Source organism: Tasmannia lanceolata, unplaced genomic scaffold (genome assembly GCF_043159265.1).
Source record: "Tasmannia lanceolata isolate RefF3 unplaced genomic scaffold, GAP_Taslan_0.1 ptg000016l, whole genome shotgun sequence".
NCBI classification, from domain to species: domain Eukaryota; kingdom Viridiplantae; phylum Streptophyta; class Magnoliopsida; order Canellales; family Winteraceae; genus Tasmannia; species Tasmannia lanceolata.
The window spans coordinates 7311352-7328939 of NW_027518693.1; the positions used below are offsets into that span (position 1 = coordinate 7311352).

The 17588-nt window shown below is 40.5% G+C and overlaps 1 protein-coding gene and 1 pseudogene across 2 annotated transcripts; both read left to right on the top strand.

The window, feature by feature from the left end:
- Nucleotides 1-3991: 3991 nt before the first annotated feature.
- Nucleotides 3992-8279, top strand: LOC143848411 (uncharacterized). Of its 2 annotated transcripts, none has more exons than XM_077357354.1 (4): nucleotides 3992-4149; nucleotides 4262-4318; nucleotides 4959-5167; nucleotides 7538-8279. In XM_077357354.1, exons 3-4 carry the CDS (start codon nucleotides 5048-5050, stop codon nucleotides 7979-7981), a joined length of 564 nt encoding a protein of 187 aa, XP_077213469.1. In that variant the 5' UTR covers nucleotides 3992-4149; nucleotides 4262-4318; nucleotides 4959-5047; the 3' UTR covers nucleotides 7982-8279. The 2 variants fall into 2 exon arrangements, with proteins under 2 accessions (XP_077213469.1, XP_077213470.1); XM_077357355.1 differs by having other exon boundaries at nucleotides 7544-8279.
- Nucleotides 8280-12229: 3950 nt separating this feature from the next.
- On the top strand, nucleotides 12230-13625 carry LOC143848939 (malonyl-coenzyme A:anthocyanin 3-O-glucoside-6''-O-malonyltransferase-like; annotated as a pseudogene).
- The last annotated feature ends 3963 nt before the right edge of the window (nucleotides 13626-17588 follow it).

A 17588-nucleotide genomic window follows, 5' to 3' on the forward strand; every position in this document is an offset into this window, starting at 1 on the left:
GCCAGGTAAAACCCAACCCAATTCCTTAGTATTTAACTAGTTAACAGCATCTCTTATTATTTTTTCTGTCGAAATTTTAATGGCACGAGCATTCTTGGCTCATGTTAGCATGGGTGTAAAATAAGAGACCCCACGCATGACTTGGGTGAAGATCGTGGGGCCCACTTATCAAAACATGGGGTAAAATGGTGGGCTGCACCCAATGCATTGTGTTGGGGACGTTGCCTTATTTTCCACCACTGTGTGTTGCTTGCGTGGGAGGGCAAAAGGTAAAAGGCAAGTTTTTTAGGTTTTTCGGAATCCTAGGATATAAAAAGAGATGGTTCTCTCTTGTGTTGTAGGCGGCAAGAGCGTTAATGAGAGAGAGAGAGGGTTTCTTGGGTTCCTCTTGGGGTTTTCTCTCGGATTACTCTTGGTTACGGTCTTGGTTGAGAAGCAAGGAAAGGATTGCGGGTTTGTGGGTTTTGCACTATCCATTGTAATCCTTATATATTGTTTCTCTCCTAAGGTCTTGGGTTGTAGCTAGCTTCTTGTTAATTTGTGTACAATCGGATCGTATTTGCACCGAGAATTTTCTCAGCACAATGGTTTGAATGGATTTGGTGGGACACCCTATCAGACATAGTGTAAAATGGTGGACCCCACCCTATGCATGGATTTGGGTGGAGAAGGTAGACCCATTCATGGTGTAAAATTGTACCATATGCAGGGTTCTAGTGGAGAGGATGAACCCTAATATATCAAAATAGTGTATAAAATAGTGGGCCTCATCCATGGGTGTTAAATAATGAGCCTCACCTTATCAAAACACGTGTATCCTCAATTGAAGTCTTTTCACTTAATTTCTCTTAGTTATGGCTGGTTCTCTCTTTTTTCGATCGGTAAGCTGGGGTTTGGCGGAGACCCCTTCCGGTCTATTTAAATGAGAAATTAACTGAGAAATTAAGTTATGGTTGGGCCTATCGAACCCTAGATCCATATTTTCAAATCACCACATGGTCCACATGTATAGGCCCCACTTGCTTTAATATTTTGGAAGATTGGATAGTCAAGAAAGCCCATTATCTATCAACGTCAAACCTTGATGGGACTACGGGAGTTGCAGGCGGGTACTTTACAAATAGAGGAAATTTATACAACAATCCTTGGTTTGAATATGGCAAATAATAAATTTGCCCCCTTTGTTTAATAAGCACACCCCATTTTGGTGGCTTCCGAGCTAAAAACAAAAGTAATTTTAGCTGGGATTGAGCCTCTACCTCACTGGTCAAGGCTCTGTTCTTCAACGAGAAGGTTGGAGGTTCAATCCCAGCTTACGTACCGAAAAAAGTGATTTTGGCTTTCGTTACAAAATTATTCCTATTTAGAAGAATGCTAAAGTGAACGGCGCCCATGTAGATGGTTTTTTTGGGAGGGCGCACTTCAGTTTAGAATTCCTTCGAGTAATTTGTCTAACTTGTACTTCTTCCCGTTCACAAGTATAGTTTTTTGGCACATTCTTTAAGAAAAAGATAATTGTTGTGCAAAAGTAAATGAAGGGACCAATTATTCAAGAAAAAGTACGGGATAGGATAGTAGTTTAGAGCAATTACGGATTTACAGTACTTTTAAAACAAGCATCAAGCACAAGTGATTCTTCAAAAATGGGTGAAAAAAAAACCCTAACACCCTTCTGACATGATCAGAGTCGTATGTTGCCCTTCCTGATGGATGAGAACGTCAATCATTATCTTTAAAAATTTTAGAAGATGAGGACGTCAATGTAGGGGGAGTGAAAATATAATCAAAAAGCGTTAAAGTTGCCCACTTTTCACGTCAAATCACATCATAACGGGAGCGCATGCGTATCTTTTGGATAATAACGGCTCACGTCTCTTTTGACTTATAACGGCAATGTTATTGAACATGTTATTATTTCCCACGCCTCTTTTGGCTTAGAATGCCGCCGTATTCTTGAGTACGCCGCCGGATTCAAGAAACACCAATCGTTCAAAGATATCAAGTACGCCGCCGGATTTTAGAGTACGCCGCCGGAATATCGAGTACGCTGCCGGATTTTCTAGGTTCAAACATGTGTTCCAAACATATTGAATATGCCGCCGGATTCTAAAGAACGCTGCAGAAATATCAAGAGGTACGCCGACAGAAATAGAGTGTAAGCGGAAGTAATAGGTATGCCGGCAGAAATAGGGTGTAAGCGGAAGTAATAGGTACGCAGGCAGAAATAATGGGTACGCCGACGGAATCTCATACAGAGAAGCGGGATTATTAGAAGACGCCACCGTTTCATATTGATGTCCAAGTGTCGTGGATCCGACGTCTATGCATATTGGCGACGGCCAAGATTTAAACGAACCCAAGGGACTTTGGGCTCAAAGAAATATTTCAAATCCAAACCAAACCAGCTATGTATAAAGGTGCCAGTGTTCCAAAAAGTTTTTCAACACATGTCAAGCATCCATCCGTCTCTAGTTGTTTTTGACGGCCAAGATAGAAACGAAGGTTCTGTCGGTTCAAATACACATTCAGACCAACCAAAAGAATCCTTGTGAAGCGCGCCAATTTAATGGGCAGTAATGAAAAAGGAAGCTCCTTTAGATTTCTGTTGATGTCAGAAGGGTATTGGGTCTTTTCTCCACCCCCTTTTGAAGATTCACCCGGGTTTGATGCTTGTTTTAAAAATTACCCGAAATCTGTAATTGCTCGAAACTACTACGCCATTCCATACTTTTCTCCTCGATGATCCAAATGGGAGGCAACTAGAAATACACGTGGGGCCCATTGGTGCGATGATCCAAATCATCTATTTGTTAGGCCTTGATATAGATTTGTCTTGGAGCAAAATCCACCCCACTGGGACGATTCTAACACTTTAATTTGTGGCGTGTGAAAGGTTGGGTGAGAAAATAAAAAAACAATGTTCAGTACTCATTTTTTTGGTTATTGGGACTTTGGTGGAATTTCTGCAGGAAACCCACGTTTGGTTGCTGGGCCCAAAATAATCCCAGGAACCAAGATAACACCGCACGAAACCTCAGGAAGGAAAAATAATAATCCCATGAACAAAAAATAAGCTTGCAGAAGAATTTTTTTCTTCCCAGCAGCTCAAGCAACCAAACAAAGCATTTTTTTTTCCCCACCGTAGTCCAGTCAACCAAATCGGGATACTTCCAGGGAGTTTTTTTTCCCACCAATCTCTCAGGAAGTTTTTTGTTCCACAAAAATCCCAAAAACCAAAAAAATTCCGGCAACCAAACGGCAATTTGGGTTGGGCTGGGTTGAGCTTTTGCTAAAAATGAATTGGAAATAACTTGAACCCAAGCCGTATATATGGTAGAAGCTCCACAAAAATTCTAAACAATCGACCCAAGTTGCACCCCTAGTTAGAATGATTCAATGGGGGTGGATTTTGATGAATGGCCTAGCCATAACAAGGCCTATCAGATAAATAGTTTGGATCATTGAACAAGTGGGCCCCACACGTTCTACAAGTCACTCCCGTGCATCCGTTATCTAAGGACACTCTAAATGGTTTGAGAAAAATAGGTATTTAAAAAAATTAAATTTCATGAGTCTAAATTTAATAGAAAATGTATGGAAATCAAGAGACTATGATTAAGCATTTAGCCAAATATGAGTAGATAAAATTTATGTAGCATACATTAAGCATTTAGCCAAATATTTAGATATTTTTCATGGGCTGAATATGGCCACTTCCCTACAAATTACAAATTAGGAGTTTATGGCTCAACAAACTACAAGACTTGGTTAATGAGTAAATCCAGTAATTTGAAACTTGATCTCACTCGTTAATCTAGACTAATGATCTAAGATCAATGGTTGGTCGCATAGTATCTTACATGTCGCTCTCACTAAATCTACTACAAAATCTCACCAGAGAAACTGTCTTGAAAACGAGCATTAACCCAGCTTAAACCTTCATAACTAACCATGGTTAAAGCTGCGTAGAGATGCCCATCATGCCCTAGGACTCTAGGAGGAGCCTAAGAGTAGAATCCTATTCTCTTAACTTAGCCCTAATAAAACCCCTTCATTAAATTAATCCCTCTTCTCAGTCTCCACTATTTCTTCGGGCAGCACAAGCATGGCATTTCCCCAAGCCTGCCCAGACTGCCCGTGGGACTCCACGTAAGCCCTGCGTAAATATTACGGGCAGTTTCTTCAGCTCTCTCTGTCTCTCTCTCTCTCTCTCTCTCTCTCTCTCTCTCTCTCACTGAGTTTCTGATTTTGATTTTTCCAGGTTTTAGTGGCGGAAAGCGTTAGATCTGTTAATTTTCGGTTCGGATCTTCATTCAAGGTATGTAATCTTTGTAGGATTTTTTTTCTCCAAGGATTTTTGCGTTTCCGAAGAAAATTAGGGCTTTTTTTTTGCTTGATTCCTTCCCTTTCTTGCTCGAATCTGAAGTTTTCTGGTGGTTTCTCGTTTTCTGGAGGGTTCGCCTTTTAAATGCCTAAGAAGCTGTTTGGATCCATGGATTTTATAATGCAGGATTGTAAAATACTGAATTTTACAGACTAAAACCTGTATTTTGTAAGGTAAAACCTCTTGATTTTATAGTCCATGTATTGTGATATTCAGGTTTTAGTTTGTAAAATCCAAGTTTTAGCTTATAAAATATAGATTTTAGCTCGGATTTTACATTCTGGATTATAAAATCCATGTGTCCATTCCAAACCGCCAGTAAGTTTTTGACCTGAATTTCTTGATTTCCCTCAGATTTCTTTCTCTTTTTCTCTGGTTCGTCAGCACTGATTCCATTAATTTTTTGTATTTTTTATTTATGGCTGCCAAACAAAACACGTGAATAAACAAACCCTAGCTTTCTCTAATCCTCGTCAAAATACGTCTTTTCCCGGCAAATGATTTACGATAAAGTTTCTATTTTTGTCTTCTTCCAAAATCTTTTTTTCCTTTAATTTTTCCGACCTTTTTGCAGATAAAGTTATTTTTACTCTCTGCGCGTAACGGGATTTGTTTGATCTAACGGTTGAGGGCTCTGAATCTAACGAGATAATCGCCGTATAGATGGAAACTAACCGGGGTCCGGTTCAAGTCTTCAGAAATCAGAGTTCGCTAACATGCGCCTCGGAAACCCTAGTTGGTTGGCTATCCTGCACTCTGGTCAAACCCCATCGTCCAACGCAAGTAAGTCAGACTAATCTTAATTAATTAAGAAGCTAATTATTACGTAACAGTCTATTATTTGATTGAGTATTGATTAAGCTCAGTGTTCTTTTTTTTTATCGTACGCTTTGGTTTTCAGAAGGTAGGTAAGAAAAGCTAGAACTGCGCGTCACATCTGTGTTAATGGTAGACGCTAACTTGCGCCGTGGGACCCCTTTTAATAACCGGTATTAGTTTGGTGGTTAGTGGTTACTTAATGGGTCCCACTTGGAGATATTTTCTTTCGGGGAATTGATATATTCACCGTATTTTTTTACTTGGGACATCCCCCTCGAGTGTAAAAGAGTTGTCATAAATACACTAGAGGTGGTTGTTCAAAGTAAAAAAAAGGGGGGCGAATATGCAACTTAAACTACTTACACATATTAGGCATTTAATATTAATAGCTATGGAGAAATTTACATGTATATAAGAAAGAGACGGTTCCTACACATGTGTAGAGAGTTCTCTGCACACTAGCTTATGGAGGCCCACATTGTTTGGGTGATCCAAGCCATCCATTTTAAAGGCCTTCACATAGATAGGGTGTCTACAAAAAATCAGATCCATTGGATCATCCCAACCCTACGATCCATAAGATCTGATTTTTTGTGGACACCCTATCTATGTGAGGGCCTTAAAAATGAATGGTTTGGATCACCCAAATAATGTGGCCCCACTGTATTTTAAGCTAGTGTGTAGATAACTTATCTACACATATGTGTAGGAACCGTTTTCTCGAAAGGGAGGAGAGAAATGTATATTTATAAGCCATTCTATCATTCCTCAAAGAGGAGATTCTATATTTATAAGCTTTTAGATAATCTTATGCCTGGAGAAAGCGTCCTCCATGGGGTCGTGGTCACTCACGACATTCTCAGGATTACAGGGGTGCAACTCGGGTCAGGTTCAACCCGAAAAATTCGTTGGTCGGGTTGTGTTTGAGCGGGTTCGGGCTGAGGAAGTTGAACCTGAGTCGGGTTCGGGTACTCGGGTTGAAGTGTCAGTTTGACCCGGCCCGCATCTTAACCTGACAACTTTTTTAAAATAAAAAAAGTTTTCCTTTTTTCAGTTTTGGTTTTTTTACAACATAAAAACCTAATGGGGAAAGATATAACTCAACCCGATCCGAATTGGGAAATCAGGTTCAGGTTGAAAGTCGGGTCCGGGTCCGGGTCCGGGTCCGGGTTAATGGTTTTGAGTTTCAGGTTGGGTTCTATTTGGGTTCAACCCGACCCGAGTTGCACCCCTAGTCGGGAATGCCCCATTCACCACATTCTTGATGAAACAGCCTTGCTGCCTCCTCATCCGTGCATTCAATCGACGGAGAGATGAAGCTGGCATAGAGAACCGATCCACCGCTACCATGATGGACTCGAAGCATCCTACCTTAGGTAATGCAAATATTGAGTCCATAAAGAAGCTTGCCCATCAACTTATATTTATAGTAATTCATATAAAATTTTAAGGTAAAAAATCAAGGTAAAACATTGGTCTTAAAAACTGAGATTTTATATGGTGAGTGCGCTCGAAGACCAGGATTGTTTAGAAAGTACAGTGGGTCTCATTTCATAGGATGATCAAAACCGTTCATTTGTTGGAACAGATAATCTCCATAGGATAATCCTAACCCTCGGATCTATTGAAGTTTCTATAATGTGCAGTCCCTATACAGACCGTAGGGTTAGGATCATCCTATGATGATCTATGGGGTTAACCTGTGCCATAACGGGTTAACCTATTTATGTTATGGCACGACAAATGAGCGATTTAGATCATCCTCCTGTGAAGTGGGCCCCACTACTTTATGAAAAAAATACTGGACTTCCCGCTGACACGCCATATAAAATCTCTAGAAAACAAAAGCTAAAGAGGCTGATCTCAGCCGTTTGCAAGCCCTTTGTTTTTCATGTGACCTACTTCGTTGATATGGAGGTTGTTAGACCACACATACAGTATATGTTTTGGATTGTTGAATTAGTTTATAAACTCTCATTTATGTTTTGCTGAATTTTCTATTCGAAGCATGAGGGATTATCAAACACATTTATATCTTGGATATATTTTATAATTCTTACTATTTTCAACAATGGGATAGTAATATTCTTGAATAGAAGCAGATGAGGTAAAAGAAATACCCTGGAAGAATCCCGGTATCCTATGTTTTGAGTAGTGCCACGCCATGACAATGGCTTGATTCCAACACTGGTTTAATGCCTTTAATTCTTAATTGGCCTTATCATTCTACATTCCAAGAAAAAAATTCTCTCAAACTAGAATTTGTAGACCTCTTTTCCAGAGTTTTTACCCTCAATCAGCAATATTTTGACAATGGAACTACTTGTGAACTAGTTTCAGGACCCATTGGGGCTATTATTAATCGGCAAACTTGGAGGCAAAGGAAATGATCAGAATGAAAAGCAACCAAAGCCGATCGACGGAGGAGAGGATGATGAAGACGATGACAATGATGGTGGTAGAGACGGAGGCTTTGGAGAAAGTGAGGAGGAACCCTCTTCAGAGGACGGAGGAGGTAACGATAACAACACGAACAACATCAATGGAAAAAATGCACCAGGTGGAGGACGAGGAGGAGGACAAGAAAATGGCGAGCACGATGACGATGAAGAGGAAGAAGCTGAGGATCACGATGATGAAGAGGAAGAAGATGAGGATGAAGGTGAGGAGGATGAAGAAGAAGTGGTAGAGGAAGAAGAGGAGGATCAAGAGGGCGAAGAGGAAGCCGAGGATGAGGAGGAAGAGACCCTCCAGCCCCCAAAGAAAAGGAAGAAGTGAAAGTTTTTTTCTGAAATATCTTTTGATATTCTGGCTCACGTGATCTAGCATTAGTTATTATGTTTAGTTTAATACCGATGCTTGTTTAAGATGTGGTTTATTTAGATATTATTATCTATGCATTGGAGGGAAAATAACTTGAGTTAAGGCAATGAGCCGAATGAGCAAATGATCTAGCATTAGTTATCAGATGCTTGCCTGCTTTATTAATAACTGTATAGAGCTGTCTCCTTTTGGATTTCATTAAGGTAAGAGAGCTCTAAACATAATTTTGCTGGTCTTCTGATGAAACTTGGAATGCTGAATGATCGATGTCAGTCTTCTGCGGATTCATGTCTGTTCATTTTAGGGCTGCAACTTGGGTCCGGTTTTACCCGACCCAAAAATAACATGGTCAGGATAAGAAATCATGGATCTTGGGTGAGTCGGGTTTTAAATGGGAAAACCCGACTCAATCTTGGGTAGGGCCAGGAAAAAATACACGAAATCTACTCATATGGGTGTACTGTAACTTCCTTAAATATCTCTTGAATAACATAGAAAGTTATTTTCCAATATAGTGGTACAATTGTTTTCATTGAGGTGATCATGTCTGTTATGTGAAAATACAGTGTCCTTAAATATACACTTGATAAGATAATTTAGAGATTTTTGGTGTGAAGATTTGTTTTTTTTTCTACAATCTTTAAAACGAGTTACTATTCTACGCTAAAAAATAAAAACCCGACCCGACCTGAGAAACTATCTTGGGTAGGGCTGGATTTACGAATCTCGGGTTTTCCTGTAAAAGATTAGACCCGACCCGCCCGACCCGAGTTGCAACCCTAGTTCATATATTAGCCAGTGCATACAAGTATGTTCTATTAGGGAGACTCCCTTTTTTCATGCCGACACTCACTTTCTTAAACATCATTAATATTAGTGGCTGATAGTTTTTGGGGAATTATGAGAGCCTTTTAACAGCTGATTAGAGAAGTGTAAAATGCAGTGGACCCTGAACTTAATGGCCATCTCGTTCTGTGTAGTGGACCCACATAACGGTGGCGCAAACACCTCCGATGCATAATGGCCACTTAATTTTTACACCCAAAACTAAACCCCTTGTGATGAAATCAATGTACCCCTCTCTTCCTCATGAAAAAACACCTATATCTTATGAAAAAGGATAAAAAGGACAAAATATCTGTGTCTCATATGTTATATGATAAAATAAACGACCAAAATATCTTTATCTTATAAAAATGATTAAAGTAATATCTTATAAGGGAGTGCTAATATCATTTCCCTTTCCTTTTTAAATAGGCTTTTCAGAGCCTTTTGGGAACTATAATAACCTTATGCCAGCCCTTTACATTTCTTTATCATTTCCCTTAAAAAAACGGACCAAAATTTCTCATAAATGATCAAAATACCCTTACCTCACGTACAATGAATAAAAACACACCATATCTCATTGAAAATTACCATAGTACCCATTTCCTGTTGAAAAGACCAAAATACCCACTTCTCAAGGGAATTATGAAAATACCTATATCTTATAAAAGATAGGGAAAATTCTCAAAAAAATGTAATTTTTATCTTAAAATCTCAAAAAAGGGTGAAGTTGGCTAATTTCTCAAAAAGGGGTGAAACGCATCCTAAGGATTGCTTTAGGACGAAAATGCCCTTATGTTGCCTTTCCCTTTAATAAAATAAGCAACAAATCCCAACGCATTTCACATAACATTTTGACCTTTTCCCACCTCTCTCTCTCTCTCTCTCTCTCTCTCTCCACAACAGGAACAATTGAGGGACCCCCCAAAATTCTCCTCCTTGGTGAGTTGGTGCCCAAATCCAACCCACTAGGGAATCACATTTTCTACCCCGAAACCACTAGGGAACCACATTTTCTACCCCGGAACCACTACGGAACAAAATTTTATACCCCGTAACCACTAGAGAACCATATTTTATACCTCGGAACCACTACGGAACCACATTCTATACACCGGAACCACTAAGGAACCACATTTTATACCCCGGAACCACTAGGGAACCATATTTTCTACCCTCGGAACCACTAGGGAACCACATTTTATAAGTCGAAACCACTAGGGAACCACATTTTATACCCCGAAACCACTACAGAACCACATTTTATACCCCGGAACCACTAGGGAACCACATTTTATAGCTTGGAACCACTAGGGAACCACAATTAACCACTAGGGAACCACATTTTCAACCCCGGAACCATTAGGGAACCACATTTGATACCTCAGAACCACTAAGGAACCACATGTTTTATCCCGGAACCACTAGGGAACCACATTTTATAAGTCCAAACCACTACATAACCACATTTTCCACCAAGGAACCATTAGGGAACCACATTTTATAGCTCGAAACCATTAGGGAACCACAATTTTGACCCCGGAACCACTATGGAACCACATTTTCTACCCCGAAACCACTACGGAACAAAATTTTATACCCCGGAACCACTGGGGAACCACATTTTATACCTCGGAACCACTACGGAACCACATTCTATACACTAGAACCACTCCGGAACAACATTCTATACCTCGGAACCACTAGGGAACCACATTTTATAACCCGGAACCACTAGGGAACCACATTTTATACCTCGGAACCACTAGGGAACCATATTTTCTACCCCGGAACCACTAGGGAACAACATTTTATAAGTTGAAACCACTATGGAACCACATTTTCTACGGCGGAACCATTACGGAACCACATTTTATAGCTCGAAACAATTAGGGAACCACAATTTTCACCCCGGAACTACTAGGGAACCACATTTTCTACCACGGAACCACTAGAGAACCACATTTTATACCTCGAAACTACTAGGGAACCACATTTTATACCCCGGAACCACTAGGGAACCACCATTTATACCCCGGAACCACTAGGGAACCACTAGGGAACCACATTTTATACCTCGGAACCACTAGGGAACCACATTTGATAGCCCGGAACCACTAGGGAACTACATTTTCTACCTTGGAACCACTACGGAATCACATTTTCTACAATTTATACCCCGGAACCACTAGGGAACCACATTTTATACCTCAGAACCACTACGGAACCACATTTTCTACCCCGGAACCACTGGGAAACCACATTTTATACTCCGGAACCACTAGGGAACAACATTTTATACCCCTGAATCACTAAGGAACCATATTTTATACCCCAGAACCACTAGGAAACCACATTTTATACCTCAGAACCACTACGGAACCACATTTTATACCCCGGAACCACTAGGGAACCACATGTTCAGCGGTAAAAAATATCTTCGAACCACTAAATTGTGTTTCCGAGGCCTAAGTAATGGTTCCAATAGGTTTTAAACACCAATGATACGTCAATGATGACTTTTAAAACCACTAAAATACTGTAATAATATACCAAACACTAGTTGGACTCTTGGAACTACAATTTTGAGTCTTGGAACCACTATGTAACCTCTCGAAACTACTAAATTGTGGTTCCAAGGCCTACGTAATGATTCCAATATGTTCCAAACACTAATGATATAGTCATGATCCCTTTCACAACCAATAAAGTAGTATTACAATGTACCAATCACTTGGGAACCATAATTTACAGTCATGAAACCACTATTTAACCTTCGAGGAACCACTAAATTGTGGTTCTGAAGCCTAACTAATGGTTCCAAGAGTCCAAGTATACATACGATGTCCAATCAGGCTTCTCTCTATACACACACACACACACAAAGAGAGAGAGGATAGAGAGAGAGAGTTAGAGAGAGAGAGGTCAAGATAAACATGGTAATATCCAAACAAAGAGGCTGGTAAAACATGAAAACAACGCACAAATAACATGAAAAACATGAAAACCCAAGAAATCATGAAAACATGAAAACATGAAAAGAATATGTAAACCTTATTCAAGTAGAGGAGAATGGCCATACTCGGAGCTATGTTTATCAACCAAGAAGAAACAAGTAATGATGTTTTTTTTCCAAAAGACTGTGGTTGTTATTCACGTTGGATGAGCTACCAAGGTATCCAACAATGGTGTTTTTCACGTTGGAAGTTGGTTGGGGAAGAAGAAAGATAAGGTGGTAGGTCAAATAGCTTAGGAAAATGAGCTTATAAAGTTGGTGGGAAAAACAAGGGGTATATTTGTCCTAAAGGCCTATTTTCGTACCCTGACAGCCCCTTTTTTATAAATTTGAAATGACTACCCTTTTTTCACAATATAATGAAAACTTTGCATTTTTCTAACAATTTTTCCTTTATTATATTTCATCTATATATTATTATCTCTCCTCTCTCTCTCTCTCTCTCTCGTCTCGTCATTGCTTTGCCCCACACGGTGCAAGTGCTCAAGCAGACTCGAGTCTCTCCGCCACCCGGCTCGGTCGCCAACACCTCCGTCGTGCTCAACTTCTTCGACGTCATATGGCTGCAATCAACCCCAGTCCAAATAGTCTTCTTTTACGAACACCCACTCCCCACAACTCACTTCCTACAAACCACCCTTCCCAACCATAAAAACTCCCTCTCTCTCTCTCTCCAACTCTTCTACCCTCTCGCCGGAAATCTCATTCTCTCCCCACAAACAGGCCATGGCCACCACGAGATCAGTCTCTTTAACCGTAGCCGAGTCGGATTCTGATTTCTACAAACTCACTACAAACCACCCCCGAGATGTAACACAATTCCATCCTCTAGTCCCTCCTCTTCAAACCACCTCAAGCAACGAAAAAATTCCAGTTCTTGCCTTGCAAGTCACTGTATTTCCCAATGCGGGCATCTCTATCGGAATGTCGATACACTATGCAGCTGTTGATGGGAGCAGCATGACCCATTTCAGGAAATCCTGGGCGTCCATCTGTCGATCCGGTGGAGATCTCTCGCTTATTACATCGCCACCGATCATTGATCGGACGGTGGCGACACGTTTCGAACAGATCCAGAGAAATTACTTCTTAAAGCTGGAAAAACTTAAGGTGACATATAGACCTGAATGGTCCGAAGTCAAGAAGAGTGAAGACCAAGAGGTGGTTCGAGCCACATTTGTCCTGGCTCGGTCTGATATCGATAGGCTCAGGCAGTGGGTCTTGGCCCGAGTCGAACCGGGTCATAAACTGACCCATTACTCGCCGTTCGTGCTAACGTACACATATGTGTGGGTTTGCCTAGTCAAACTTCGAAAGGTCGCAGGGGAAAAAAATGTCCATGGTGCATTTGCTGTTGACTGTAGGGCCCGCTTGGACCCACCGCTACCATCTGCGTATTTCGGGAACTGTACCGGCGTGTGTTTTGCCGAGTCAAAGGCGAGTGAACTCGGTGGAGAGAACGGGTTGGTGATCGGGTCGGAAGCAATTCGGAAAGCGATACTGGGACTGAACGGGGAGGTTTTGAAAGATGCCGAATTTTGGCCTAGGAAATATTTATCTTTATGGGGCGAGTTGTTATTAACGGTGGCCGGTTCGCCGAGATTTCGGGCCTACGAGACGGATTTCGGATGGGGTGGGCCCAAGAAGATTGAGTATGTATCGATAGAGAGAACAGGTGCCATGTGGCCCATGTCACTCGTAGAGACAAGAGACGAAGAAGGTGGGGGCGACCCCACCTTCTTGGAATTTTCATAGTTTGGAATTGTCTCGTTGAATGTGAACAATTTTTTTCCTTTTTTTTAATTTTTTATCATTGATTGTTATCCATTGCACCATAATTATTTGACTGTCACGGCAGATCAATTTTTTGGCTTAATTGGTAATCTGAGTTCAGTCCAACTGGTGGGCAGTTCATTAATTGTGTTAGGAATAGTAGGGGTGTCAATGGATCCACTTCGGATCGGATCCACCTATGTCTTAGTAAAGATCTATTCAAATCCCTTATTGGTAAGATCGGATTCGGAATGTTCTTCGGATCCTACTTCTTGTGTCCCGGTCAAGTTCCATTCCAAATCGGACCGTCCATCGGAGTGTCCTAGTAGGTCCTACTTACAGAACAACAAAAATCTTAAACTTCTTCATTTGAATTGAACTCCAAAACATCCTCAGTTCAGAAAAGAATTAGTCACCATATCTAATAACAACCCATGATTTTGATGAAGAATATGATTTATTGTTGAAAAGAACTCCAGTGTTCGATGGTGCGTAGGGGTGTTCCTTATTCGGTTATAACCAAATAACTGAACCGAACCGAATTGGTTTGGTCGGTTTGGTTCGGTTTTTTTTCTTTCGGTTTGGTTTCGGTTTTTTTTTTTTTGTAAATTCGGTTGTTCGGGTTCGGTTTCGGTTATCTCAAAAAAAAATCGGTTAACCGAATAACTAAAATTATGGATAAAAACCATTATTTTTCCAAAAAAAATGCTATATGGTCACTCCGTATGATGACCAAAACCGTCCATTTGATTTATCACAACTTAATTAGGTTGTGCTCAAAAAATCATTTCAATAGGATGATCCTAGCCCTCCGATCCATATCAAAATTTTGCTTTTTTTTCCTCTTTTTCTGCCACTATTCAGTTATAACCAAATAACCGAATTTTTAATCGGTTCGGTTTCGGTTCAGTTTTTGGAAATTTCAGTTCGGTTTCGGTTATCGAAATTTGATAACCGAAATAAATTTGATAACCGAAATTATTTCGGTTATCAAATTTCAGTCTATTCGGTTCGTTTATAACCGAACGAACACCCCTAATGGTGCGTGACGATAAAACTTTCTAGTAACTTAACCTTGTTGATAGTGAGTGGCAAGTTTACAAGAAGAAAAACCTATTAAGGAAAGGAAGAGAAAAAGATGTCTCAAAAAAGGGGGAAGTCGAAAGTCATAAGCTAACATTTACGTCATTTTTATGAGATACCCCTCCTTTAAGACTTTCTATAAGAAATATTTTGAGGGTATTTTAGTTAAAGGACTTCGGATCGTGACTATCCATCAGATTTTTTTTTACTTCGGATCACGATCCGAAATTTTTCAGATCTTACAAAGAGGATCCAAAATATGTCCATGGATCCTTCTAGTGTGCCAAAATTCTGTCAATTAATGTTCGGATTCGGTCTATCCATCGGACCGTCTGGGTCCATTGACACCCCCGGAATAGTAATTAATTTGTCATGTTATTTGAGAGATACATAAGAAAGTCATTGTACACCTACACGAGTCGAGTCAGGTTTCTTCTTCTTCTTTTTTATCTTTAAAACTGACCCCACCCAAGATTTGATCGGGCTTTCCAACCTAAAACCTAACCCAACCCATGACCCATGATTACCAGAGTTATTATCGGGTCGGGCCGATGCAGCCCAGGTAAAACCCTACCCAATTCCTTAGTATTTAACTAGTTAACAGCCTCTCTTATTATTTTTTCTGTCGAAATTTTAATGGCACGAGCATTCTTGGCTCATGTTAGCATGGGTGTAAAATAAGAGACAACACGCATGACTTGGGTGAAGATCGTGGGGCCCACTTATCAAAACATGGGGTAAAATGGTGGGCTGCACCCAATGCATTGTGTTGGGGAAGTTGCCTTATTTCCCACCACTGTGTGTTGCTTGCGTGGGAGGGCAAAAGGCAAAACGCGAAAGGCAAAAGGCAAGTTTTTTGGGTTTTTAGAAAACCTAGGATATAAAAAGAGATGGTTCTCTCTTGTGTTGTAGGCGGCAAGAGCGTTAATGAGAGAGAGAGAGGGTTTCTTGGGTTCCTCTCGAGGTTTCTTCTTGGGGTTTTCTCTCGGATTACTCTTGGTTACGGTCTTGATTGAGAAGCAAGGAAAGGATTGCGGGTTTGTGGGTTTTGCACTATCCATTGTAATCCTTCTATATTGTTTCTCTCGTAAGGTCTTGGGTTGTAGCTTGCTTCTTGTTAATTTGTGTACAATCGGATCGTATTTGCACCGAGAATTTTCTCAGCACAATGGTTTGAATGGATTTGGCGGGACACCCTATCAAACATAGTGTAAAATGGTGGACCCCACCCTATGCATGGATTTGGGTGGAGAAGGTAGACCCATTCATGGTGTAAAATTGTACCATATGCAAGGGTTCTAGTGGAGAGGATGAACCCTGATATATCAAAATAGTGTGTAAAATAGTGGGCCGCATCCATGGGTGTTAAATAATGAGCCTCACCTTATCAAAACACGTGTATCCTCAATTAAAGTCATTTCACTTAATTTCTCTTAGTTATGGCTGGTTCTCTCTTTTTTCGATAGGTAAGCTGGGGTTTGGCGGAGACCCCTTCCGGCCTATATAAATAGTGGTTCGAAGGTATAAATAGTAGTTCCAAGGTAGAAATATTGCTTCACACAATCTAATATTACTTCAATGGATGTCAAAGTTGCAATGAATGTATGAACAATGAGTTAAATAGTTGTCTAAACAGTTAGATCTCATAGTAGTTCATAGTTTACATGACCTAATACTTGTTCCGTTTCGAGACTTTAAATTGTAAGATTGAAATAGTTATGTAATCAAAACCACTATAAAAGGTGAGAATGACTGTATTATTGAATTTTAAACACTCGGAACCACTAATTGTACCTAGGAACTACTAATTTTACCTAAGAACCACTAATTATACCTTTTCACATGTTTTACACCTGTCTGACGGAATGGTGGAAAGGTCGACCTGTAATTGGTCTTCCTACCTGTTTGGTCAAATGGTGAAAAGGTCGACCTGTCAAGTAAAATTCCCACCTGTTTGTACATATGCTATAAAGGTCGACCTATAATGGCAAATTCGCACCTATTTGGGAAGAATGTAAAAGGGTCGACCTTCAGGTGTGACCCGTACAATACTATTTGCATTGTATTTCATTAGATCACCCTGTGGAAATGATTTTTTAGGCACAACCTATTTGCATTGTGGCTTATCTAAAGGACGGCTTGGATCATCCTATGGTGTGGTATGGGTGGGGCCCACGTTGTTCAAAGATGGTGGGGCCAAAAGAAACCGTTGGTGGAATGGTGGGCCCATCTTTGAACAACGTAGGCCCCACCCATACCACACCATAAGATGATCCAAACCGTCAATTAGATGGGCCATTAACGTAAATATGTTGCGTCCCAAAATATCATTTCGATAGGCTGATCCTAGCCCTTCGATCTAAATAGAAACTACATCTTATGCAACCTCTATAGACTGTAGGGTTGTGATCATCCTATGGAAATGATTTTGGGGCACAACCTATTGACATTGTGGCCCATCAAATGAATGGTTTGGATCATCTTATGGAGTTGGCCGTATAGTAACATTAAGGCCCGTCCACAATATAGGATGATCCAAGCCGTCCATGGTTTGGATAATCCTATAGAGTTGGTCGTACAGTAACATTAAGGCCCAATCGTAGGCCCCACCTATATTTTTCAAATTGAAGCGTATCGTCCACAACATAGGATGATCCAAGCTGTCCATGGTTTGGATCAATCTATGGTGTTGTTTGTACAGTAAAATTAACCCAATTTAGGCCCCACCCATTTTTTAAAAATGAAGTGTACCGTCCAGACCATAGGATGATCCGAGCCGTCCATTTGATGGGCCATAACATTAATGGCTTGTGCCCCAAAAATTATTTGCATAGGATTATCACAACCCTCCAATGTATAGAG